This window comes from Lampris incognitus, chromosome 18 (genome assembly GCF_029633865.1).
Source record: "Lampris incognitus isolate fLamInc1 chromosome 18, fLamInc1.hap2, whole genome shotgun sequence".
In the NCBI taxonomy this organism is placed as follows: domain Eukaryota; kingdom Metazoa; phylum Chordata; class Actinopteri; order Lampriformes; family Lampridae; genus Lampris; species Lampris incognitus.
Window position 1 is genome coordinate 24,125,306 of NC_079228.1, and position 27,870 is coordinate 24,153,175.

Consider the following 27,870-nt stretch of genomic DNA (forward strand, 5'->3'; position numbering starts at 1 on the left):
GTTTTGCTGATGTTGAGAGGGAGGTTGTTGTTCTGGCACCATGTTGTTAGGGCTCTCACCTCGTCTCTGTAGGCCGTTTCGTAGTTGGCTGTGATCAGGCCAATGATGGTTGTGTCATCAGCAAACTTAAAGATGGTGTTGGAGCTGTGTGTGGCCACAGTCATGTGTGAACAGGGAGTATAGGAGGGGGGTAAGCACACAGCCCTTGGGGGCACCAGTGTTTAGAGTCAGTGTGGAGGAACTGGTGATGCCCATCCTCACTACCTGTGGTCTGTCCATCAGGAAGTCCAAGATCCAGCTGCACAGAGTGGTGTTGAGTCCTAGGTCTCTGAGCTTAGTGACAAGCTTAGAGGGCACAATGGCACTGAATGCTGAACTGTAGTTGATGAACAGCATCCTCACGTATATATTCCTCTGTTCCATGTGGGAGAGGGCAATGTGGAGGGAGAGGGTGATGGCATCATCAATTGATCAGTTAGCCTAAAAAACTGGGGCTTCAACACTGAACCTCAGTGTCAAGGTGCTGTCGTAGTCTGCTGTGCCACTCAAGTGACCTCTTATTAAATCAAAGCAGTGGCTTGTAATGTGATGTCATACTTAACCTCAATTTTTCTCTGCTTGGGATTTGCTCTTTTTATAATTTTACTCCTTAAAGTATAACAATCGCAATGTTCAAGATTATCTCTATATTTCAAGGCAGGTTAATGGTTTATGTATTCATGAAAAGCTTAATCACAGTTATCAAATGTCTCTGTAGACCGCATATATGTCATACTAATGGCGATGATATCTGTGTTAGTTTCATTTGTCAATGTTTCTGTTGCTAATGTATTTACAACATGACAAAGGTTCCTTTTAAAATAAAAACATGTCTGTATATAATGGTAATGGGCAGTAGAATACTTTGAGCAAGACAAAATTAGAAAAAGTTCCTGGTCTCTTGGTTTCGCCACAGGCTACAGAAATGCTTGACTGTGTCCAAACTGAGCGCCATCTATTGGTAGCAAGTCATTATTACAGATAAGTTTGTACAAGTGCGTTGCTATCGCACCAAGTTGTCAGCATAAAGACGTTGCGCGCTGTATAAGAAAATGGGGAATATCAACACTACATACAGCTGAATGATGTAGCGTTGCTATTGCCATTCTCTTATACTTATACATTCTCTCATACAGTAGCCTATCGACAAAGCAGGAAGTAAGTTTTTTTATAAACTTTATTTACACAATGGAACTTACAACAGGTTTACCATTCCAACAACAGTAACAAGGCGATGTAATGTGGTGAGCTGGTGTGGAAGAATGAGTTGAGAGACAGAAATCTCTTTTTAATCGCAACTCCATTGCACCATACACTGCACGACCCCGGGAGTGCGCTTTTATTTCTACACCGGCCAGAACAGACCAGAACTGGCTACAACAGAACGGTGTCACCCCCCCATGTTACAACTGGTGACATCAATCCAAGTCATGGTCCTAAGGTCAGTCAGTCAGTAACAGTCCTCTAACCCCCAAACAAACAACACAATAGCCAAAACATGAACACAACATTTAAACACTTAAAGCAACAGTTTCAACTAACACCAACAGTCCCATGAGCCCCTGCGCTCCCCCAGTGTGCAGCCACCAACAGTCGGAGCAACCGCCTCTCCCGGTCGCTACATAGCCCCCACCTGAGGGATCAGTTGTCCCCGATGACCCCATCATCCAATACATAGTCCCCCAGAAGTCCAGGGCAGGGGTGGCTAACCATGTGCCATGAAGAGCCATGTGCATGCAGGTTTTCATTCCAGCTGGACTCCACACCAGGTGATTTCACTGATTAGCAACCCTTCAACCAAAGAGGAAGAAGTATCAGTGAAATCACCTGGCTTGGAGTCGGGTTTGAATGAAAACCTGCATACACATGGTTCTCTATGGCACATAGTTAGCGACTGCTGGTCCAGGGTGTCACTGCTGGCAAACAGACCACCCAAAGCACTGTGTGACATAGGCCTTCTTTCTCTCTAGAGAGTACAGGAATGTTATATTCTGATAGGAATTCATTATAAGTAAACATAGGACCCTCCTTGTTAAATAATTGACAGACAAGTAGTATGCCATTATCAACCAATTTATTTAAAAACAAGGATTTTCATTTGAAACAAATATCCTGATTATTCCAAAAGTAGCATTTGTGAGGGGGAAATTGTGTTTATATACCAAGGACCAGCATAAGAGTAACTATTTATGAAGAAAAAAAAACGAGTTTTACAGGAAGCTTTTCTATATTGTTATTACGTCTTTTTGGATGTAATATGGATTTGTCAGGTACTTCTTGATCCACTTAATGGAATGTAGAGTGTGAAAGTCTAAAACATTGAATCCACCAGTACTGAGCTTGTTAATCGTTTCATTTTTTTCCCGAATGAGATGAGATTTTCTTTTCCAGATAAAATCAAACAAGGTCTTGTCAATTTTTGTACAGACATCTTTTGAGACATCGAGAGCTGAGCTAGCATAAACAAGTCTAGATTTGGAGAGTAGGACTCAGCCAGTTATGGTTAAGTCTCTTTGAATCCATAAATTAAATCTCTACCATAGTGAAGAAATTATTGGATTAAAGTTTTCAATCATGCCGGAAATCTGGTCTTTAACAATGATAACACCAAGGTATTTAACTTTAAATTTCACAGGATTTCCTGAAATGTCTAAATCACTGCAGGCCTTGATGGGAAACAACTCACATGTTGATAGGTTAACTAATGGTTTAACTGCAATATCAATTTGAGATCTATCCTGTAAAAACAGAGTTTTATCATCCACTAGCTGACTCAGAGAATACCTTTCCTACTATCGAAATACCTTTTAAGCTACTTTTTATAATGTTTTGGCTAAAATTTGCATGGGAAGTAAAAATAAATATGGGAAGATGGGACAGCCTTCATGGATCCCCTGTTCCATTTTAAATCTCTTAGTAGTCCCATGGGGCAATTTAATCAAACTATTCCTAAAAGCATACAAGGTATGTATTGATTTTTTAAAGTGTTCTCCAAATCCGAATAAATCAAGAGCTTTAAACACAAATGGATGCTCCTTAGAGTCAAATCCTTGTGAAAATCTAGAAAAAGAATAAAACTATTATCTAGTACTAAATCTGAATAGGCTAAGACATCAAGGATGAGTCTTATATTATCAACCTTTGCTGCTATCATTATGAAAGTAGATGATACCATCTGCATCTGTTTCTACTGCCTTGTAGATTTGCCTCTATAGGCAAAGGTTATGAGAAAGTAGCTCCAAATTCAAATCCAAGAAGGCGCTGGCAGCAGAGCGCTCGATGGTATTTGCAGCAGAAGAGCCCAATAAGATCATGAGCCCTATCAGACCAATGGTACAAACGTCAGATGGCATGCAGAGGAACCATTATGTTGGTCAATCGATGACATCACTTGACAAGTAAGCTGTCACTGTGGGGCAACCTCTTTATCTAGTAGATAAAGAGGTTGCCCCATTTACATTTTTTTTCAGACCCCCCCCCCCCCCAGTAAGGTCCATGTTCTTGTCACCTTTTTCACTCCTGATGAGTTTGCACCCCTGCAATGGGCTCAGTTGACTACGGGCTCAGTTCACTACTGAGCCCGTTGAACTATGGTGTACCACTTAGGAATGGGTTCTGAGTCCAGAGAGACTGTTCAGCGGGGTCACGACACTGACTGTCTTAACTACTGTGCAAGGCGTGATGTGAGGAGAGCGCGAAGAGCTTGTAACAGACCAACTCAAACAGAATTCGTCTGTGACAAATGTGGACGATATTGTCACTCTAATGCGGGTCTGATGGCCCACAGGCATGCTTGCCGAACTTAAACTGCATCACAGTCATCATCGTTTTCGATGGACTGCTGAAGCTAGTATGTATCTACCAGACATAAAGCCATTCTGGGATTCATCAATAATGTAATTTAGGACTGTGTTTAATTTATTAGCTAGACTTAATGCAATAATTTCATAATCATTGTTTAGCAATGAGATGGGATGCCAATTATCCAGCATTAAGACATCTTTCTGTGGCTTTGGGGTTAGAGTAATTAAACCTTGGCATAGTGAGGGAGGGAGTTCTTCATTGTTGATGCTCTTGATAAAAACATTAAGTAATGAGTGAGAATGCTGTATAGAATTCAGAAGTTAATCTATCTATTTCAGGGGATTTGTTCAATTTAAGTTTCTTAATAGCATCCTTAATTTCTACAATAGTGATTGGAGTATCACATATTGTTTTGTTAACATCGCCAATTGCTTATCACCAATGCAATGAAAAAAAAATCTTCCAGTTCAGCTGTTGACAGGTTAGATTCATATAAAGTTTTATAATAATTTTCACAAAGTTTAGCAATGTCTTTTGGATTATCCACAACTGTGCCATTTAGGGAAAGTCTTGTTATGACATTTTTGTTTTGCCCTTTTTTCTCCAACTTGAATAAATAAGTGGATTTCTGTTCCCTCTCTTCAATCTACTTAGCTCTTGAGCGTATAAAAGCTCCTTTGGCTTTGCTGATATATAACTGATCTAGTTTCAGTTGCAGTGTTTGTAACAGGGCCCTTTGGAGGTAACATAGAAGATAAGGAAATTAATTCAGCAATCAAACAATTTTCTTCTTTTTTCTTATCTTTCTTAATATTTGCACCTGATTCCATTAAAAAAGTTTCCTGAACTCAAATTTTAAAAGCTCCCAATGTTTCCCATAGGCCTTTTCACTTTCTGCCAATTTCAGGTACTTAGTTATCTTATTTTTAATAATTAAATTTAGAGATTCATTAAGTAAGAGTGAATTATTGAGCTTCTAGTAGCCAAGAGTCCTTTTAGTTACTGTATTTGATGACATATTCAAAATCAGTAGAATGGCTTTATCGTCAGTTAGAGGTGTCGGAATAATTTCAACTTTACACTTTGAGTAGGATACCAACTAACTAACTAACTACTACTTTTGGCTGCTCCCATCACCACAGCAGATCATCCATTTCAATTTCTTCTTGTCCTCTGCATCTTCCTCTGTCACGCCAGCCACCAGCATGTCCTCCCTCACCACATCCATAAACCTCCTCTTTGGCCTTCCTCTTTTCCTCTTGCCTGGTAGCTTTCATATTCAGCATCCTTCTCACAATATACCCAGCATCTCTCCTCTGCACATGTCCAAACCATCTCAATCTTGCCTCTCTTGCTTTGTCTCCAAACCATCCAACCTGAGCGGTCCCTCTAATATAATTGTTCCTAATCCTGTCCTCCTTTGTCACTCCCAATGAAAATCTTAGAATCTTCAACTCTGCCACCTCCAGCTCTGCCTCCTGTCTTTTGGTTAGTGTGTCTCCAAACCATAAAACATAGCTGGTCTCACAACCATCTTGTAAACCTTCCCTTTAGCTCTTGCTGCTACCCTTCTGTCGCAAATCACTCCTGACACTCTTCTCCACCCACTCCACCCTGCCTGCACTCTCTTCTTCACCTCTCTTCTGCACACCTCGCATTACTTTGGACAGTTGACCCCAAGTATATCCATATATCAATTAAGCCTCTCTCATTCATAAAATCAATCATGAGAGTTTTCTTTATGTCTACTTGGCCCTCTATCAACGTGAACACTTACAGTAACATTGAAATCTCCACCCAAAATAATCTTCATGTAAGAGTATCTTTCTAAAAGAGCATCTACATCAGTGTTTACAGTTTTAAACAACTCCTTGTTTTCCTTAGCATTGTTATAACTATAGACATTGCCAATTAGAAAAATCTGGTTATTGTAAGAAAGAACCATAAGAATGTAGTGTCCATATGGGTCAGCTTAAGTAACGATGATCTTCACGCTGAATTAGTGCTCCTAATGAGCGCTGATTTCCATGCAACATCCCCAAGTCCTCCCCCCATTGCAATTTCCAAAAGTTATAGTCTTCATCAACAGAATCAGTGTCCTAGATCAGACAAGTCTGCATCAAAGTTTTTTGCATTAAGAAATAATGCCTTTCATTTAGTAATATTTCTCAAACCTCAAGCATTAACTGAAAATAACTATATCAAAGAAATAATTAAACAGAACAACTGTCACTGTAACTTGACAACTGGTAAAGTGCAGAAAGCAGAACTTATCCACCTAGCTGAATCCAAATACGGGCATCAGATCAGTCAGTGTATCTCCTTGTTATCCACAAAGGCTCTCCCTACGACAAAGTAAGCAATCATCTTCTCCTGACGGGCTTTCTGGATTACTGGCCACATTTGGTTTCGTTTTTCATGATCCGCCGGAGTAAGATCCCCTCTTAAAGCGGAGATTTCTTTGCTTCAGGTTACAGAGTGTTTGGGCATCTTCCAGACCATGTCATGAAAATGTCTCATAGAGAACTGAAGAATTGGGGCATCCGGGTAGCATAGTGGTCCATTTCATCGCCTACCAATACGAGGAAGGCGGTTTGAATCCCCGTGTTACCACCAGCTTGGTCGGGCGTCCCTACAGACACAATTGGCCGTGTCTGCGGGTGGGAAGCCGGATGTGGGTATGTGTCCTGGTCGCTGCGCTAGTGTATCCTGTGGTTGGTCGGGTTGCCTGTTCAGTGGGGAGGGGAACTGGGGGGAAATAGCGTGATCCTCCAACATGCTGTGTCTCCCTGGCGAAACTCCTCACTACTACTACTACTACTACTACTATTACTACTATTTTCGGCTGCTCCCGTTAGGGGGCGCCACAGCAGATCATCCGTTTCCATCTCTTCTTGTCCTCTGCATCTTCTTCTGTCACACCAGTCATCAGCATGTACTCCCTCACCACATCCATAAACCTCCTCTTTGGCCTTCCTCTTTTCCTCTTCCCGGGCAGCTCCATATTCAGCGTCCTCCTCCCAATATACCCAGCATCTCTCCTCCACACATCTCCAAGCCATCTCAATCTTGCCTCTCTTGCTTTGTCTCCAAACCGTCCAACCTGAGCTGTCCCTCTAATATAATCGTTCCTAATCCTGTCCTTCTTCGTCACTCCCAATGAAAATCTTAGCATCTTCAACTCTGCCACCTCCAACTCCACCTCCTGTGTTAGTCAGTGCCTCTGTCTCCAAACCATATAAGATAGAAGCTCCTCACTGTCAGGTGAAAAGAAACGGCTAGCGACTCCACATGTATCAGTGGAGGCATATGGTAGTCTTCAGCCCTTCCCGGATCAGCAGAGGGGGTAGTAGCGACTGGGACGGCTCGGAAGAGTGGGGTGATTGGCCAGATACAATTGGGGAGAAAAGGGGGGGGGGGTCCAAAAAAAACAAACAAAAAAACTGAAGAAAGATATTGAGGACTTGCACTTTGGCTGGGTGTTTTCTACCAAGCCTGTGTACCGAATCAATCACTTCTAGAAATGTCTCCTTATAGACCGGAGCTATGTTTTGACATATGTCGATCACCTTGATTCTCACCTCCTCCTCTTCTTCAGGCAGACTGTGTAGGTGCAGATTCCACCTTCTTTTGTAGTGCGCCAACTCCAAAACTTTGTTTCCCAAAGACTAGATCTTTTCTTCAGCTTTGCTGACTATCAACCATCTGTTGTAGTGTACCTTTTACGTCTTGATGTCAGCAGACAGAAAGATTTGAGCTTCTCAATAGACCTTCCGATCAAAGAGCCTTGCTCCTTGATAGCTAGTTTGAAGAAAGCTATGATGTTCTCTGCCGTGTCTTGTTCCATATTCCCTTTTTTTGAGAAAGGCAATTTTGTAGGCGTAACGGGCGGGCGACCTCCACTTTTGCGTTTAGCTCAAGAGGTGTGTGACATTACTGTGTTTCGGCAGATTAATCTGATGCTACTTCTCGGAGTAAATTGGAGGAAGGTCCATAAAAGTATCTACCACTCTGCCACCATCTTGGCCGCCCCTCAGGAAATAAGATTTTTGCATGCACAGATTGTCAGGCAGTGACGTCACCAGCAGACACAATTTCAGCAGCGTTTCAGAGACACACAGGAGACTGCTCAGCATTGTGACTGAGTGTTGAAGAGAGTATTATCCCAACAACATATAGAAATAATGCTGAAAGTCCTGACTGGTTTCCTTTAAGGGGCTTTGACCAGTATATGATGAACTGGAGATATAGGCATATATGAAATCGTACTCTTAGTATACTGCTGCTCAACTCGCAAGATAAATTGCTTGAAGAAACCAGCAGTACTACTCCATAAGATGGGGGCACCAAGGGGAAATGTCTGCAGTGAAGCCAAGTCTTACCTGTAATGTCATGTTGTTTGAAGGAGTCACTGTAGATCTGGTGCTGGTTAGGACAGTGTTTCTTCAGCCATTTACACACATCCTGTTGGGTCCATAGGGCTACCGGCTTTGATAGCTTCACATACCCCGGCTGCATGGGAGACAATGCAAAATAAGATAGCTAAATGACTGATATTGGATTAAATGACTTGACTTTTTTAAGCATCTGCAGATCTTAGGACCTACTATACAATGGAGATTTTAGGAGTCTCGCTTTTTAGATTCAAGATTCAAGAGTTTTATTTGTCACATATAGCCATACTCCTCCTACAACATAATAGAGGAATGCTTTTTCTGGTAGGTTTCTAGACTGTGCTCGGAGTATTATAAAATGGAATATAAATATGCAAGATGAAAATGTATAAAATATAAGATAAAAACTATGAAAGATGATGGCTTGGCTACACTGCTGCACCATTCCTTCTCCTTCACTTGAAAGAAATATGCCCGTCACAAACACTGGAGACTCTGATGTTGTAATCGGATTCATTTTCCTTACTTAAACATGGCCCTTTAGAGAAGTTTATATCAAATGGTCCATAAATTGCAGGGGTATGATAAGAGGTGTACACAGTGGCAGCCAGAAAGAGGGAAGGCTTTAACTGTTTTAAAAGGAAGGGTGTGGAAAATGTTGCCATGTTAAACAAATGACCTTTGCAGGATGTGGCTGCAGTAGCATTAGGACCACACACTACATATAGGCTGCAGTAGCCAAGTAAGTGGCAGGGTCAAAGAAGCTGTTCTTTTGCTCATTATATTAGTATATTCATTGTGTTTGTTTGCTTTAGACTGTAGTTACATCTTGTCCTGTGGCACCAATTTATGGCTTGGACTTCTTATCATGTCATGCCTTCAGTATTTACAATCTGCTGTGTGATAACCAAATTTCCCCTCAGAGACAAGCAATGCCTCTATCTAGTCTACTATCTGTCTAACAAGAAGACAGATAACTACAACAAAGATGGCCCACTGCCATTACAGTACTTTATGAGCTAATAATCAGACAATGCGGGTCAATAACAAGCCATTTATATAATCCCAATATCCACTGGTGCAGCTGTAAATATGCCTGAATACATATTGTATCTTTGATCTAGCTGCACAAAGATGCCGTTTATTGATTTGGCTATATTAAGAATATGATACATGCACATGCACAAACAAGTACACACACACACATCAGTAGGCAACATGAGGCAAACCCGCTAGATCACTTCATCATGTAAGCGCTGGCAATTTGTTTAATTTTGATTGAGGGGCATCCAAAATTGCAAACAGAGAGAGGTGATTAAAATTTCACATCCACTCCCTTCCACTTGAGCCGCTCTCAGGCTGCTGTGTGGTGCGGCATAGCAATGGAACGCCATCTCTCTCCACCCGGAGAAGGCAGAATAACAGGTACTGGCAGCACTTCCTTCATCTCGCCCTCTAGCACCTTCCCCCATCTCTCATCTCTCCCTCATGTTCAATCAGGCTCTGTCCCCATCAAATCTATCACAATGTCTCTCCCTTTCTCTGCCCACATAGTGGTAACTCACATCTTTTCCATCCTCATCTCTCACCTCCCTCTTTCTCATCACGCAATACTAGTTCTATCTTGGTTTTTCTTCCTCTCAAAATCCTTCTCTCTCTCCTTTCTCCACCCATCCTCTCCCCCACTCCCTCTGTATTGGGCTTCCTATACAGAAGCAGAAATTGGTAAAGATGCACATGCTGGTTCTGGCATATGGCTGGTATCCCCTGTAGGTAGGCAGGGTGACAGACATCCAAAGCAAGCAGACAGGCATGCAGGCAGGCAGGTGGGGCCATGTATCTGGACGTGATAACTTGGCAGGCTACATAGACTGCTGAATCTGCAAGGGGGGGCAGGGGCGGTGTTGCAGGAAGAAACCACATTAACCATTAAACACAGCTCAGCTCAATGCTAATTAACCCTGACTAGCAGCCTGAGGCGACAAGTGACGGAGGCCAAGAGACAGAGAGAGAGAGAGAGAGAGAGAGAGAGAGAGAGATGGGGAACGACAAAGAGGGAGTGGAGGAGACAGAATGAGAAAGGGAGAGGGGTGAGAAAGCAAAATAAGACAGGATGAGAGAGAGAGAAAGAGAGAGAGAGAGAGAAGCGCATTTGTGTGTGGATTGCACTAAAGACAGGAGAGAATGGGTGGAAAGAACTGCTGGGAGGGAGAGAGCGGAGGAAGCTTGGTGGCAGAGGGGTTGGTGGTAGAAGCGACAGATGAGGCGGAGGAACTGAGCCTGAGAAGAGAAAAAAGTTCCACAAGCACCTACTGAGGTAGTGGCATCAAGTTCAGCAGAGGAAAACACTCTCTCTTCTCTCTCTCGCTCTCATTTTCCATGAAGACATTTCTGAGTCAATGGCCATCTGTGTTTTACATTCCCCACTGATGTAGCCCAGAGCTGTGTTCCTAGGGCTAGTACAATAGGTGAGGCAGTGTCTGCCTGCCAGCCTGCCAGCCTGCCTGCCAGCCTGCCTGCCAGCCAGCCAGCCAGCCAGCCAGCGGTGGGTGGGTGGGTGAGAAAACAAGATAGAGGAGAAACAAGGAGGACAACAGTGCTCAGAGAGCTGTGTGTTCATGAGACTCCGGGCCAATTAGAGGGTTGAGTGACAGCACAGGGGCGAGTGAAAGAAGCCTGCTTTATTTTTAAGTGGAGTACGTCCGGGAGTCTGGCCGTGCACGCGTATGTGCGCAGACATGAACGGGCGCACATGCACACACGTCGCCACACATGGGAAACAGACGAGCGAGCCCTGTACGGTGTCATATGTACCGACGTGTGTCCAGCGCTGTTCTATCCTTGACTTAATTAATATCGGCAAAGCCCTGCGTCGTGCGTGGTATCCTTTATGTTACCTTAGCAACAGAGCAAGGACAACTTCAAAAATGAAAAAGGTGGGAGACGCAGCCTTGAGAAAACACCGAAGCCCTCACACTGGGGCAGACAACAAGCAAACAGCCGCGCATAATGACCAGGGTTGAACACTGCTACACACAAAATGAATGGCGTAATTACACTTAACAATGATGAGCATTTACGCATTCATTATGAATGCACACAGTTAAATTAATCAACGCACAATCACACCACCCACCCACCCCATTGTAAGTGCAGTAATGGAATATTAATACAAAAAAAAGATGAGTGACTTCAGAGCGAGGCATTGCAGAATATAAAGAGAACTATAACGAGATAGAGATGCCCCTGCCCTGCTGTAGGTACACATCGGTGGTTGCAGTTGTATCAGGGAAAGTGGGGATGCCCCCCCCCTTTCTTTTTCTTTTTTTGCAGCATATTATGGTTTTCAATGTGGTTCCAACAGCATTAAGCTGGTGGCTGGGCTGGTGGTCAAATTACTTTTCTACCAGTGCAAAACTGTGAACTGAAATAGCAATAAGCATTATAATGACAAAGGATTCTCTCCCGGTAATTTCTCATGGATAGGATTCAAGAACCTTTTCGTAGTAAAAAGTTTTCATTTTCTTTGAAATTTTTTTTTTTATTATTATTTTTAAGAAGATCCATTTGCTACAAAGATTGAACTGAGACTGGATTAAATTCAACCCTATTGTTATTTCCCAAACAAGAGAGGTTGGTAGAATTCGTATATATATATATATATATACACTCACTGGCCACTTTATTAGGTACACCTTGCTAGTAGCGGGTTGGACCCTCTTTTGCCTTCAGAACTGCCTTAATCCTTCGTGGCATAGATTCAACAAGGTACTGGAAACATTCCTCAGAGAGTTTGGTCCATATTGACATGATAGCATCACGCAGTTGCTGCAGATTTGTCAGCTGCACATCCATGATGCGAATCTCCCGGTCCACCACATCCCAAAGGTGCTCTATTGGATTGAGATCTGGTGACTGTGGAGGCCATTTGAGTACAGTGAACTCATTGTCATGTTCAAGAAACCAGTCTGAGATGATTCGAGCTTTATGACATGGTGCGTTATCCTGCTGGAAGTAGCCATCAGAAGATGGGAACACTGTGGTCATAAAGGGATGGACATGGTCAGCAACAATACTCAGGTAGGCTGTGGCGTTGACACGATGCTTAATTGGTACTAAGGGGCCCAAAGTGTGCCAAGAAAATATCCCCCACACCATTACACCACCACCACCAGCCCAAACCGTTGATACAAGGCAGGATGGATCCATGCTTTCATGTTGTTGACGCCAAATTCTGACCCTACCATCCGAATGTCGCAGCGGAAATCGAGACTCATCAGACCAGGCAACGTTTTTCCAATCTTCTATTGTCCAATTTTGGTGAGCCTGTGTGAATTGTAGCCTCAGTTTCCTGTTCTTAGCTGACAGGAGTGGCACCCGGTGTGGTCTTCTGCTGCTGTAGCCCATCTGCCTCAAGGTTCGACGTGTTGTGCTTTCAGAGATGCTCTTCTGCATACCTCGGTTGTAATGAGTGGTTATTTGAGTTACTGTTGCCTTTCTATCAGCTCGAACCAGTCTGGCCATTCTCCTCTGACCTCTGGCATCAACAAGGCATTTTCGCCCACAGAACTGCCGCTCACTGGATATTTTCTCTTTTTCGGACCATTCTCTGTAAACCCTAGAGATGGTTGTGCGTGAAAATCCCAGTAGATCAGCAGTTTCTGAAATACTCAGACCAGCCCGTCTGGCACCAACAACCATGCCACGTTCAAAGTCACTTAAATCACCTTTCTTCCCCATTCTGATGCTCGGTTTGAACTGCAGCAGATCGTCTTGACCATGTCTACATGCCTAAATGCATTGAGTTGCTGCCATGTGATTGGCTGATTAGAAATTTGCGTTAACGAGCAGTTGGACAGATGTGCCTAATAAAGTGGCCGGTGAGTGTATATATTTAACACACACACACACACACACACACACACACATATAGCGTTTTTTTTTCCAAAACCGTCAATGGTGTTATAAGTGCTCAACTAATGAGGAGCGGAGTATCAACACAGATACAGGAAAAAAAAAAAAGTTGTATCAGGGAACTGCAATGCATTAACACTTTTTTTCCTGTGTCTGTGTTGATATATATATATATGTGTGTGTGTGTGTGTGTGTGTGTGTGTGTGTGTGTGTGTGTGTGTGTGTGTGTTAAAATGAATATTCAAAAACTCCTGGTGAAGAAGGTAACAACTGAGAGATGCAGAACTTCTGTCTGTAATGTTTTCATCCTGCATCACAGCAGAATTAAGACGCGCTGGATAAATGTTATATATATAGTCTTATGTATGCACTGAGCCTGCATCGGTGCATCAGTACAGCTTGCTAATTCATTGAGTTTAGTGTTTTTTGTTTTGTATGCGAAAATTATTTTCTATACTTGCTTAATCATCCAGGGTCACGTTGGCCGGAGTTTATCCCAGAGAGCATTGGACAGATCCTGGACAGGACACATCCAGACACACTGACAAATACAGTCTCACCTCTGCAGAAGTTCACCTAATCTGCACGTCCTCAGAGTATTGCAGTAAATCCATACAAACAAGGAGATGACCTGTAAACTACACAAGAAGGGCTGGGACTGAATGCAGCAGCCTCTTGCTGTCAGCCAACAGAGCCAACAGAGCCACCCACCAAGCCACTCCATGCTCTACAGCTATAACACGTGTCCATAAGTAACACTGATGCTGATTATTTCTTATCCATTTGTGTTCGATCAAAAACATTAACTGAAGGCTTGGCAAGTGAAGCGACTTGACATCAGTGAGTTGCACTGTCACAGAGCACCACCTGGTGCCACAAACATACACTGCACCTTCCTTCTATCAAGTTCCACTGGACAACAAAGTGCTGAGGACAGGGCTACGGCCATTAGTGTCATGTTGACTGGGTAAGTGACTGTTTGAGACATGAAGCCCCTGTGTCATCGGCCCTATCTCCACTGCTGCAGCTAATTAACAGCTTTAGCATCATCTCCCTCATCCGTTCTCTGCTTGCCCCACACTTTCCCTTTCAGCCTTGCTCCATTTCCCTCAGCCAATGCCAGCAGGAGATGAAAATTCCCTGAATTAATTAATCTGTTATACACAGGGATGGGGATGAAATTTGTGCGTGTGTGTGTGTGCCTACATGTGTGACAGCAGCTATGCTGTACCTTATTCGCACGCTATGCTGAATGAATTAATAAGCCTTTTAAAATCGCCTCTGGGAGAAATTGGATTTGCAGGCAGTGTAAACTTCGTTGAGGCACATCAAAGAAAGTACACAGGCTCCTTTCTATTTCTCTGACCTTGGGATTTGGCGAGGCTCACTACCAAAAGCGGGGCAAACATGTAGGATACTATAAAATGAAAACACACACCTCAGGTATAGTATTGATTATGAGTGAGATGAACTGATTTGCTATGGGTGTTATGGCCATCCGTTGAGTCTATTTGGGTGTGTTATGCTTCATGCTTAATCTAAGACTAAGCCTTTTTCTCAATTACAAATCCAGGCGAGTGCAGAATTCAGCTATAATTTCACATTTTACAGTCAGTGCATGAACTGAAATGTCCTATACTTCTTTTAAACTTGGCCTCTTCATATTCATCTCGACATGTCCAGATTTACTAGTCTCTCACTTAATTTAGTGCTAATTGGATGATCACTGACTGGGCACATATGCATGAAAATCAAAAAAGCAATTCAAATTTAACACACTCTGACTGTGAGGACAGAAATGTTATGATTTAAATATCCTTGTTAGTATTTTACTGCAAACACTTAAATTGCCTGATAGAGCAACAACAGCATTTTGGTCTTTTTATGCAGCAAATCTTGGTCTACTCGGTTCCCCATGTTTGATGCAGCCAAGCTCAATTTTCTAAGGTGAAATTTAGAGAATTTAATTGCAAAATTGCATTTAAGTAATAACATTTCAGTACAACTGATGGACCCAGCAAGCCACAAATTGGCAAATGATCTGATCTATCCATCCATTATCCAAACTACTTATCCTTACTCAGGATTACTTAGGATGCTGGAGCCTATCCCAGCAGTCATTGGGTGGCAGGCAGGGAGACACCCTGAACAGGCCGCCAGTCCATCGCAGGCCCCCCCCCCCCCCCCCACACACACACACACATTCATACCTAGGGACAGTTTAGTATGGCCGATTCACCTGACCTACGTGTCTTTGGACTGTGGGAGGAAACCGGAGCCCCCGGAGGAAACCCACATAGACATGGGGAGAACATGCAAACTCCACACAGAGGACGACATGGGACAACCCCAACGTTGGACTACCCCTGGGCTCGAAACCTAGGACCTTCTTGCTGTGAGGCAACCGTGCTAACCACTGCGCCACCATGCCGTGGCAAATGAACTATATACGTAAAATTCAGTGTCTCTTATTTTGACCCTTATATCCGGCTCACATCGCACACAAATAGTTTTTGTGCACTTGCAAAAGTAGATGCAACAGGCAGACCCCCCCCCCTTTTCTCCCCAATTGTTTTTTTTTAACCCCCCCCCCTTTTCTCCCCAATTGTATCCGACCAATTACCCCACTCTTCCAGCTGTCCCGGTCACTGCTCCACCCCCTCTGCTGACCGGGGAGGGCTGCAGACTACCACATGCCTCCTCCGATACATGTGGAGTCGCCAGCCACTTCTTTTCACCTGACAGTGAGGAGTTTTGCCAGGGGGACGTAGCGCATGGGAGGATCACGCTATTCCCTCCAGTCAGTTCCCCCTCCCCCCTGAACAGGCGCCCTGACCGACCAGAGGAGGCGCTAGTGCAGTGACCAGGACACATACCCGCATCCAACTTCCCACCCACAAACACAGCCAATTGTGTCTGTAGAGACGCCCGACCAAGCCGGAGGTAACACGGGGATTCGAATCAGCGATCCCCATGTTGGTAGGCAACAGAATAGCCCGCTACGCTACCCGGACACAACAGACAGATTTTGATGAGGTCCAGTAAGGTGACAGCCTGTGGAACTCACGACATTTTGCAAATGTCATCCATATGACACTGACATAACTGGGTTCAAACAAACCATTTAGATTACGATAAATACTATATGACCCAGGTAGGGACTGGGTTGATGGGATAGGCGAAGAAGATTGATGTCATCAAAACATCTTTATTCACGCCATCCATCAAGTCCCCCCCCAGCTGTCAAACTCCTCCCATAATAAAGTCCAGAGACAAAGTACAGCAGAATGGAAGAGCAGCGTCACCGAGAAAACTCACGTAATAATTTCCCTCCGCCTGACAACCTTATCCAGATTTGTGTGTAAGACGTTCTGCGTCTGCCAAACAGAACGATGTTGCTGATGCTGGGTTTCAAGTTACATGATGAGACCCATAGAAACCACACAGCACAGACAAGTTATTTATTTATCTGTTTTCTTTCACAACAGAGCTACCGCAAATCAACCTACATCGAAGATTTCCATGCTGGTGACTCAAAACAAGACCACAGACACTCCTATCCCGTGTGTGTGTGTGTGTGTGTATGTGCATATGAGCATGTCCTGAGTTGTCTGTCATTTCCAAACATTTCAAAGGATTGCTCAGGGATTAAACAGAGGACAGTGTCTAACTTGAAGCACTACCACTCAGTTTGACTGACAGGTTATTATCCCCATCACTCATCCCTGTTTTCCAAGCAACTGAGGTGAGGTCTCACATACGTGTGTATGTGTGGGTGTGTGTGTCATGTGAACCCTCTTGTCTTACCTCAATGTCCCAACCACGGTCTTATTTATGGAGAAGAAATAGCCTATTCATTCTTCATTCCCGATGATGGGATGTTTCATGTATACTCAAAAACATGAGGAAAAATGGATGTACCACCACATCTTGCTCATTCTTGTTTAGTACTTGATTATTTCCTTGTTTGTAGAAGAGTGATGGGTGGGTGAAGACATGGGTGTGTGTGTTTGCATATATGTGTGTGTGTGTGTGTGTGTTTGTGTGTGAGATCCGTTTTGGGGACAAACTTTTATGCTTAGTCTGGACAAAAATATTCAATTCAATCTAGTGAAGACATAAAATAACAGACTCAAAAGCGCCTTGGCAGTAGTTCTTTATAGAAAGAGGTTTATTGCTCATTTACTTTAGAAGCTCAGTCTTTCCCAGGCACTTTCAATCACAACCTGGCTTCTCTAACCTGCAGGCTGTCACCGGCTCACCCGCTTTCTCTTCCTCCACTTCAAACACAAGAATCTGCCAGTGCAGAAAGATAGTTCTGCTCAGGTAAGATTTGTGAAACATGATAAATATGCATAAATAATGATAGCTATTCTTATAATCTTAATCTTGGACTTGTTCAGATATAATGTTTTTGCAGTTAGTGCTCTGAAATCAGGAGGGCCAGACTCTCTCGCTTGCTCTCTCTCTCTTACCCGTGTCAGCTCTGATTCTGAGACAGAGCGGTGGGGTGGCGAGCGACGCTGGTACCCGGGGGGGCTGACATCCCGGTAGCTCAGGCTGTCATCGTCCAGCGGTGCCGCCGCCCGGTCCACAGACTCCTCCTCTTCCTCCAGCTGTGATGTCACGTCCTCCGGACACATCTGATGGTCAATTCCATTCTGGCTCAGGTTGCAGTGAACAGCTGGGTGGGCAGGGAACAATGGGAGGGACGGGTGGAAATGGCCGATAAGAAAAGGAAAGGAGAGAGGCAGGAAGAAATGAGGGGATGGAAGAAAGAAGGGTAAGGAGAGTGGAGAAAAGAGAGGCGAGAAGAAGGCAGAAAGGAGTGAGAGAGGGAAGGAGTTAAACGTGATGAGAATGGGAATGGAGGAGAGGGAGGAGGTGGGTTGAACGCATGGATGGAAGTGCAGGAGGGAAATGTGGGTGTATGGTTAAAGACATATTGGTAACAGCAAGTGAATCAAGATCATGCTGATTTATGCTTGGACTAGAAATAAATAACTGATCTATAAACATTACACTCCACCCCATTACTAACCCCTTTTAAACAAAACAAAAATAAAGACCAAATTCTTTCTTAATGGCCTCACAAATACACTTTAACAGTGTGTGTAATTATACACTGACTCCAATTCTTCCGTCATTATATTCTAAAAGTTGTTAGCTGGTAAAATGTTTATCTGTGAACATGATTTATCACCCTGCTTCCTTCCACTCTCGATGTTATGTAGGAGAACTTTCACTAGATGGCGCCAGATGATACTACATGATGTTGGTGTCACTATATTTGAATCGGCAAACGATGTCTTGGGTCCAAAGACACCATTTATTTTGCCATGTAAAGTATAGGCATATTCACACACATTGTTTAAATTTGATTTCAGAGTGATTTGTTGTATTATTTGATTTCATTGCAATTTCAATAACAATTTATATCTCAAAATGCCAGTCTGTCATACTCGACTCTTTCTCGCATCCTGTATGACTTTCATAACAATTAATCAATTTCATCCCCTGTACATATCCCATTCCATTCCATTATCCAAGCCACTTATCCCAATTGGGAACGTGGGATGCTGGAGCCTATCCCAGCAGTCATTGGGCGGCAGGCGGGGAGACACCCTGGACAGGCGCCAGTCAATCACAGGGCCGACACATTCACACTTAGGGACAATTTAGTATGGCCAGTTCACCTGACCTACATGTCTTTAGACTGCGGGAGGAAACCAGAACATCTGGAGGAAACCCACGCAGACACGTGGAGAACATGCAAACTCCACACAGAGGATGACCTGGGATGACCCCCCAAGGTTGGATAACCCCGGGGTTTGAACCCAGGACCTTCTTGCTGTGAGGTGACCACGCTAACCACTGCACCACCATATGTACCCTTGAAATTCAGGTAAACCAGCCACACATTATTAATCCCTATATACTCAGTAAATCAAATGAGTGAGAGAAAAAAAAAACACCAGCCGTTTAATGAATCAGCTCATGCTGCAGCAGAGGGCCATACAATGGATTAGGCCATTAAGAGGATTTATGACCAGAAGTCATACATTAGGTTTAGGTCTTGGTTACTTGCCATTAGCTTGTATCGTACAACCCTTTGCCATTTCCTGCATGATACCGACATAAATGGCGTTGCTTTTTTGGGTTTTTGTTTTCCTTTAAAGTTACATTTGCTATTTTAGTCTCATCAGGTCGTGATGCAAACACAGAACAGACAGCTAGCAGTGAGCTGTAAGGTGTGACTGAAATAGAGCGTTTGTCATCATGCCATCTGCCAGCTTGTTCTCATTTATACGGCATCCGAACCAAGAGGCCCTTACATCAGACTGGAAGACTTGCTGATGCCGCTGCTGTTTATGGGTCAAGGCATCATTTATCAAAGGATGCACAAACCGGTTTGCTTAATGGGCTAAGTGAGAAAGTGAATTTGAAAACAACAGAGAAGCGTTGTTGAAGTTTGCAAAACAGGAGCCCACAAATACACAGAGACACACAAACGGACACATTTATTTGGCACATTGTAAGTGGATGCTATGCCTAGATGGCACATGTGTTGAAATACAAAAATAAAATTTCTGATTCAATAAACGTCTAAGCGGAATAATGTTGGAATGTCTAGCTTTGTTAATTTACGTGTCGAACAAATTGGACAAAAATAAAAAGAGGACAGTCCTAGCTTATGAATTGACCCAAAATAAAAATCAGTCAAGTTGGCACATTGCCAAGTGTTGGAGAACAGCCACCAGACAGCTACTGTCACCGGCAGATTACAACAGCCCTGACACAGTACAAATTTAATTGAAACAAGAGGGACAAAAACAGCAACAATAACTATGACAAATTCTTTCCCTTTAGCAGAGAAGAGTATGAAAGCCGCCGCTGGTGGCCTTGTGCTAGAATTTATAACAAATGAGAAAGTGCAGGGTGTCAGGCATTGCATTGTCTAAGGCTGAGTCAGACACATTACTCTGACAGTGTCCAGAAAATAACACTTGATTCAAGAAAATTCTTGAAACAAGATGAATTGCATTGGAAACTAGTCCCATCACCAGGCTTTTTTTTTTAACCTCTCCAAGAAAAAGGTGAAAAGATTATTTTCAGGGTATCTGTGAATGTTCTCATTCATCCAGGTCATGGTTATCCAAAGGAGTTGAATCAAGTGCAACTGGACTAGGTATATATCCGTGAAGACGTTTCGCCTCTCATCCTTTGGATATTATAAGGGTAGTAACTTTATTTAGGCTTTCGGTCTGTCAGACCTTCATCAGAGCATACAACACACTTGATTATATCATCATAATATATTGTTCTAAATATTTTGTGGGAATAAGAAATGATAGACAATTTACTGTTGGTTTTTAGTATTTATCTATACTCCACAGCTAAGACATGGAGGATCTCAAGGCCTCATTTTGGATCCTACTTGATTCTCTTACTGCATACTTGGTTATTTATCATCATATTATCATCTAATTAGCATTTCTCCTCTTTGCTTTGGGGATAATACATAACCACATGGTCGTAGCGGTCTTCTTACCTTGAATGACTGACTTGGTGATATTAGATGCTAGATGTCTGAAAACCTCCTACAGGTTAATGATGAGAAATCAGAGGTTTTAATACTTAGCCCACAATGCAACCTCTAAAATATGTGAAAATCTTGCCAACCAATACAAAACCAGCTGTTAGGAGGTGCAGGAATAATACTTAAAGGTACAATGGAATCTTATATCATCACACACTGAGTTTGTTTTTCGTATCTAAAAGAGCACGGTTGGGGTGTATTGGTAGAATAATGGCTGGGTAGGTAAGGGATCATCCACGATACACTCCGCAGAGGCAACCCCCTTGCACTTCACGTTCGGTGGTTCTTTGCCTCTGTACCTTGGAGTGACTATCCCGCTTGTAGCATAGTCACTTACCCAAGAATTGAAATAAAAACATTCACTTATTCTTTGTTGAACGGTTTGAACTCAGAATTAAAAGTTTATGATGCAAAAGTTAGCCGCTAAGCTAACTTTGAGTGTACAGTGCACTTGCTACTGAATAAGCGTGTTGCTAGGGCCAGTGCATGAATTTAGAATGGTAACGTGAGCCGCCAACCATCCCATAAAATACATAATCATCCCCTAATTGGAAACTAAAAGACACATTCCGTATTCAATTGACATGGGACACGCTTTGTTCTGTGTTTCTGAGAATCAATTTGGTGCAACTCTATGGGAGAGAAATTTTACAGGTTAGAGACCATTAAGACAGGGTGATTTGTATGAGATAGAGGGAAACCCTCCTACTCTGTTATCCCTCAGCCTGTCTGTCATGTTATGTTCCCCTACCCAAACACAGAACGTGCTTTTCATTGGTTGTGAGCCACGACCAGTGAGAAGCGCTGTCACTCTCGACTCGTGAGTGACAGCATTGCTACGAAACACCTGAAAGGTGTGAGATTCAAAAAATGGTAATCTCCGAGCATCGCCCGCTGGCCAGAAAAACAAATAAATGAATAAATTTCAAAAAATTCACAAGGGAATGTGAAAATGATTACTAATGGCAGGAATGCGTGAGTGAGAATGTGTACAAGACCAACTGCACCGTCTGCCATTGAGTTTTCTCCATTAGTGACAGAGGAGCCATTGTAGTTTCCTTGATGTGATCATGTATGGTATGGATAGGACTTTTCACAGCCGAGTATATAGGCCTCTTTATGTTATGTTAGATAAGTCTACTACTGAAGGCTAATGCAGGTGTAAGAGCAAGATCCATCGTTTTTGACAAAATGAGCATTATGCAATAGTAAAAGGTTTGTTATAGGTCCACAGTGGTCAGAGCTCCTCAATCTAAGGTCATATAGTCCACCCCCCTGCCGGCATTTCTTTTTTCCATTTCAGGAAGTTGAAAACCCTCGCCAAAATACATGTGCATTATACAGGTTTTAACGAACACCATCCAGCCAATCAGAAACCACTATTCTCCATGACCATGGTACAGCAGTTTGTTATGATCAACCAATGCTGGACAACAGAACTACTGACCTACTTCTCTTCTGATCTGGGTGGGCTTGAGGTACCCCATTTATAGAGAGAATATACATGAGAGGGCCATGCTTTTTAAACAAAGGCGACTTGAGATGCATGGCACGAAGCCTTGCTCCCTCTAACTGCCTCGCTCAGTGTTTCATGTTCTCCATTTCCTCCAAAACCTGCTTCTCTCCCTTCTCCTCCACATCACTCGATTCATTACTGGTATACAACCACTCCAGAGAAGACAGAGAAGAGATAAATTATACATTCTCTGTTAAGAGCATCTGAACAATACAGAGTAAGGGTGGGGAGGGGGGCAGGTAGAGAAATGGAAGACAGGTTGATGAAGAGTAATGGAAGTGTGTGAGGAGACAAAGAAAGGATAGTCACATTGCTCTCTATTGTGCTAGGGGGAGATGACCGGTTGGGTGGGGGGGCAAGGAGATAGAGAAATGCTGCGTCTTTTTTTCAGCAACAGTTACTATAAATAGCACCATTACATTCTTCCCTCTCTCCTCCCTGACATGCGCCGTTCATGTATTGCGAGGGGAGAAAGAGGCAGATGAGGTGGAGGGTACCCCCCCCCACTTCCTTTCCAATCCCATTTTCTTGTCAATGAAATGTGGAGTGAAGGAAGAGATGGGTGAAATTACGGTGAGGGAGAAGCTTAATGGGGCACAAATGGATGTGTTGAAGGAAACCATCTTGGTGCTGCCACCAGCATTTCTATATTGGTAAATAAGATCGATGAGAAAATTAGATTAGTCTTTAACTATCTGTCTTGATGATGTGGTTTCAAACAAGGGGGCATTACTAACAATTTGAATCTTAAAAAAAAAACAGCAGCAAGGCTACACTGCACATGTGTGGGAATACATAATGAGCATACACAGCGCCAAATCATTTCCATCTCAGGTTCCTTTTTTTCCCCACAAAGATTACATTGGGATTAACGGCTCTGGGTCAGCTTTTCACAGCCGGAAAGGAAAGTGGGAATCAGTCAGGCGCATCAAAATCCTTCATCATTTCATAGTCTCAGCATGGTGCAATAAAAACCCAGGAAGATGCATTTTTCAACATGAGACACCTTGAAAAAAGACTGGTACTATTTTTCTCATCCAGACTACAGAGCCTGTGATTCCCAAGGCACGCTGGTCCGCAATAAGTGAAACCAGTAGTGAGTCCATAATCAAAAGTGAAGTTTTGCTCAGCATGGGTGCCGAGGTTGTCGGTCTCTCTCTCTGGCTGACTCTCAAAGTGGAGCAGAATGAAATGTTTGTGAATAAAGTTGACTGTATGACCCAGAAACAAAGCCCAAGGAAAGAGGCCATGCCATGCCCGGACAGGTGACTGCATAGCTAGCAGCACTTCTGCAAGGCACAGATGAGACCTCCACTTTTCTGGTCGCTTCCAGGGCCTTTAGTAAGAATTAAAGCTAATTGCTATCTAATATGGAGAGAGATACACAGGGACAGGAAGGATGTGGGCCCATGTAATTCCCCTTCCTTCCCAAATATGCCAACACAAGCCCTTTGGGGATGTGAAGAGGTGGCCTGGCATTAAAACTCAGGGCTGGTATCAGCAAGATGACGTATCGCAGTCCTCTGCTCAGCTGCAGCTCCTTTTTTGTATGCTAACAGCAGGTTGGAGCTGGAACAGAAATCAACCCCCTTTTTGTAAAAGCCTCACAAAAAAAGAAAAAAAAATACATTCAGCTGCCCTTATTATAAACAAGCTACTGTTTTGGGAATGATTAACTTTGTGGCCTGGCATGGTCTTCACAGAGCTGTTTGAATTTCTCCATCTGTGGTTGGCTCCATCATCCATCATCTGTCTCCAGCCAGTGCAAGTCTGAAGAGAACATGCCCGTAAATGCACACGCCAATACACACACACACACCTTTTCCCCCTCTATCCTCGTGGGGATCAAAAATTTATATTAGAGTCGAAACCCTATTTCCCCGGCCCCAAACCCTAAAATGAATCCTTACCTTAAAATTAGCCTTACCTTACCCCTTTCCTTAAATCTAAGCCTTAACTTAAACCTAATCCTAACCTTTACCATAAACTGAACCCCCCCCCCAAAACTCAAATTTAAAGCTAACCATAATCCCTAACTTCAACCTCGAGCCGATGTCTAACACCTAACTTTAATACTTAAGACCAAAGTCTAAGTATAGCCCCCCATTGTAGCTGTAAACTGAACCCCTAACCCAGAAATAACCTTTGTCTTCATGGGGATGAAAATAAATGTCCTCACTAGCTCAGTCGTTTGTGATTTTACCATTTCTATGGGGACATTTGCTCCCCACGAGGATAGATGAACACACACAAACACATGCACGCACACAAAAAAAAACACTCATCAGCTCTTTGTTGCCCAAAAGCTGCTGACAGAAATAACTAACCAACGCTATCCGTATGCATCGTTGGTTCTCACACCGTCTGCTGTGAGTGAAAAAGCGAACAAATCTACATGGGGTGTCAATCGACTCCATGTACTCCACTCGGTGTCACAAAGTGTGTGGGGAGTGTTTGTGTGAGGGAGTGAGTCTATTTGGCTGCCAACCCTGAGGACTTGTAAGAAGGCACTGTCTCTGTCAGCGGTCCATGGAAGACAGTCAGATCCTTGTTACGTGCACGCCTCCTAAAGTGTTAGAATGACTTTGAAGGGCAGAAAGACAGAGAGAAAGGCACATCCTCCTACAGTGTGTCATGCTTTTTGGACAATTTGCCGACCCACAAGAAGAGCTCAGCGCTTGCCGAGATCATCTGACAATTCCTCCATTCTGTCTTTATTATATTGGTATTATTATTACCATAATCGTAAGGTATTTTAAACAAAATTGATATATATCACAGTATCTTGTTTGTGCAAAAATACCACATTTGAGAATCCAACTGAGGTTCATCACACTTAACTGGCTGGTAATGTAAAGTATAATATCAATCCAAAAGTAGTCTTTTGAAAAATACTCCATCAAACATTTCAGACTTCTTTTTGAGTGAATTTTTAGGTAATAGATTCTCATTATCATTCATTTTTAGACAATAAAACTATGTATGTATCACAACAAAACAATATCCGAGTTTCATCTCAATACAATACCCTTGAAAGACGATGAATGATAATATTGAGTTATTGCCAAGCCCTGTGATCACCTGTGTCTTGTTTTCTGTTTCTAAAACAAGATATGCAGAAAATGAACGGATCCTGAATCTTTAAATCTTCCATGAGACAAATCAGCTCATCAAAATATTGACCGAGAACAACAATAACACACTGTGCACTGATCTAATGGTTGTCAAAAGCTCCTGACAGTCATCTTTGGTCATCTCTGACATGAATTGTGTATCCCAGAAGCCAAAAGAATTAAAATGGATTTTTACAGTACATTTTTTGCTGAGCACACATGCTCTTGCTCTTGCCTCACATTCAGTGGGTTTTCTACTTTGTCTTTTACTTTCACCAAACAGCACGGGAACAATCTAAGGTTAAGTGTCTTCCTCAAGGACACCTTGCTGGCTGAAATGGCACCCCTTGGCATTCAGCACAGTCTTTTTTTGAGCACCCACTAGAATCACACACTTCATAGCCTTGGATTCAGACAGGGAGTGTTTGACCAGATAACTTTCACCCTATTTTGTTCTGCGAAAGAGCCATGAGCAGTTTCTTGTTTGGGATAAAGACCTAGTCCACATGTACACGAATATTTTCAAAACGTAGCTTTTTCTATGTATTTTGCCATTTCCTCCACATGCAAATGGCGTTTTTGGTCACTAATACAGATTAAAACACCTTTCGAATGCAGATTTTCAAAACTCTGGTTTCTGTGTATCCCTGTGTACATGTAAGATGGAGCGTTTGGGAAATGATGACGTCAAACCTCAATTCATGCATGCCCATTGTTGCTTTGTGAAATGAGTATGCCCCTGAAATAAAAACAACAACAACATTGGCAGATGTATTGTAACGCGACGCTAAGCAGCAACTCCACCTCGTCGTCTGTCCACACAAATGAATAACATTTTGCTTTCGGACCTTGGGCCGTGTGCCAGAAAGGTGTTATGTAACCCCCTTGTCCTGGCTATACTTTGTAGAAACCACACCAGTCTTCTGAATCCAGGGTAGCTGCTGCAGGCCCATTTATTTCTGGCACAGCTCAACTCTGGCAAAATCAAAACAAACAGATAGATGTTGTGGTCATGTATTGTCAGCTCAACTCCAGCCAAATAAAGGCGAAGAAACAGAAAATTAATATTTTTTAAAAAAGCTACTGTTTTTATTTTTTCGACTTCCTCCAAAGGAAAATAAGCTCACTACGCATGCTCAGAATTTTCTCTTCTGGTATTTAAAGTAATGTTAATGTAGACTTTATCGCCACCTACTGGCCTGGCATGATTGTTTAAGCATTTGCAGGAGCTACACGGCCTATGTTACCGGTTTATAACCCCCTTGAAAGATGGCTATGATTGGTTGAGCGTGAATACTGTCGTCATACAGCCGTCTCTAACCTTAACCCTAACCCATGCTGCCTTCCCTTCTGACGCCGACGGCTAACGTTAGCTGTCGATACACGTGAGATGTTTAAGCCAGCCAGGACGTCAGGACAGCACAATGAGCTATCGCCCCGCCTTCCCGTCCCTTCACCCTCCCTGTCTTCTGTATGACGACAGTATTCGTGGTCAACCAATCATAGCACAGACAGACGAATATGAATTAGATCTTTCAAGGGGGTAACAAACCGATAACACGGCCTATGTTATACCTGATTTGTAGTCATTTTTGTGTTCTCGTGTGTACGGAGATATTTTGTAAAATGGAGGTCATGTGGATAGATCTTTTTTTCCTGAACAGAGGGGGAAAAATATCCATTTAGAAAAATTACCATTTAGGTGTGGACTAGGCCAAATTTTGGGTAATTAGCGTAAAGCATCTTCAAGTCTCCTCTCGAGTTGTCTCTAAAAGAGACAAAGGGATCGAATTAAGATCCGATTGTACTGTGGGATTTACCCTCCTCTTGATGGTTTTCTCTAAGCTAAGAAGTGAACTGAGGCCTGTCGGTTTTTGTGGCAACTTTTTGTGATGATTTGAACTCAGCTTAAAAACGCTTCATTGTGACTCTTCACTACCTGCTGCCAGGCAAAGGAAAGCAAAGGGCCTTATCAGCTAAAAGGGCTTTGGGCTTCACGCAGCACACGGGTTAACGTATTTACATCCAAAATGGGTAAGCAGGACAACACTGTGTTACCAAAAACACATTCATATCCATGTGTCATTGGTATTACCGCCATTTAGGGCCTTTTCCTGCCACATTAAAGTTTACACGTCCGCTCTGTGATCAGATAGAGGAGGTGCAGGTCATCCTGGCCAACGGGATATTCATTGTAATGTATAGAGCATGTGCTGTCTCAACAGCTCGGTGAGCAGTGGGTCAACAGTTATCCTGCCGCATTAGAGAGCCAGGGTCAATTTATTACTGCTCGACTCTCGTGTCACTTCCTTCAATAGCGGCAGAAAAGTCGAAAGGGCAGCCTGTCTGCCAGCACAGATAGAGCTATGGGTCATTGAGATGCATGAGTATGCAGGTGTTGTTGTGCAAGGTGTGTGCAAGCAATTGACGATACTCAGTGTAAATAATAAACAAGCATCCTAATCTCTTCTAAGTGATAAGCATCCTGCT

General features: G+C 43.0%; 1 protein-coding gene across 2 annotated transcripts in view; it reads right to left on the reverse strand.

The window, feature by feature from the left end:
• Positions 1–27,870, reverse strand: part of samd12 (sterile alpha motif domain containing 12) — a 169,282-nt gene that overhangs the window by 127,335 nt on the left and 14,077 nt on the right. For both annotated transcript variants that reach the window (XM_056297924.1, XM_056297923.1), the window contains exons 2-3: positions 17,627–17,835; positions 8,226–8,355 (exon numbers count right to left, since the gene is read on the reverse strand). In XM_056297924.1, coding sequence (XP_056153899.1) covers positions 8,226–8,355; positions 17,627–17,835 — 339 coding nt within the window. The remainder of the gene's footprint in view (positions 1–8,225; positions 8,356–17,626; positions 17,836–27,870) is intronic.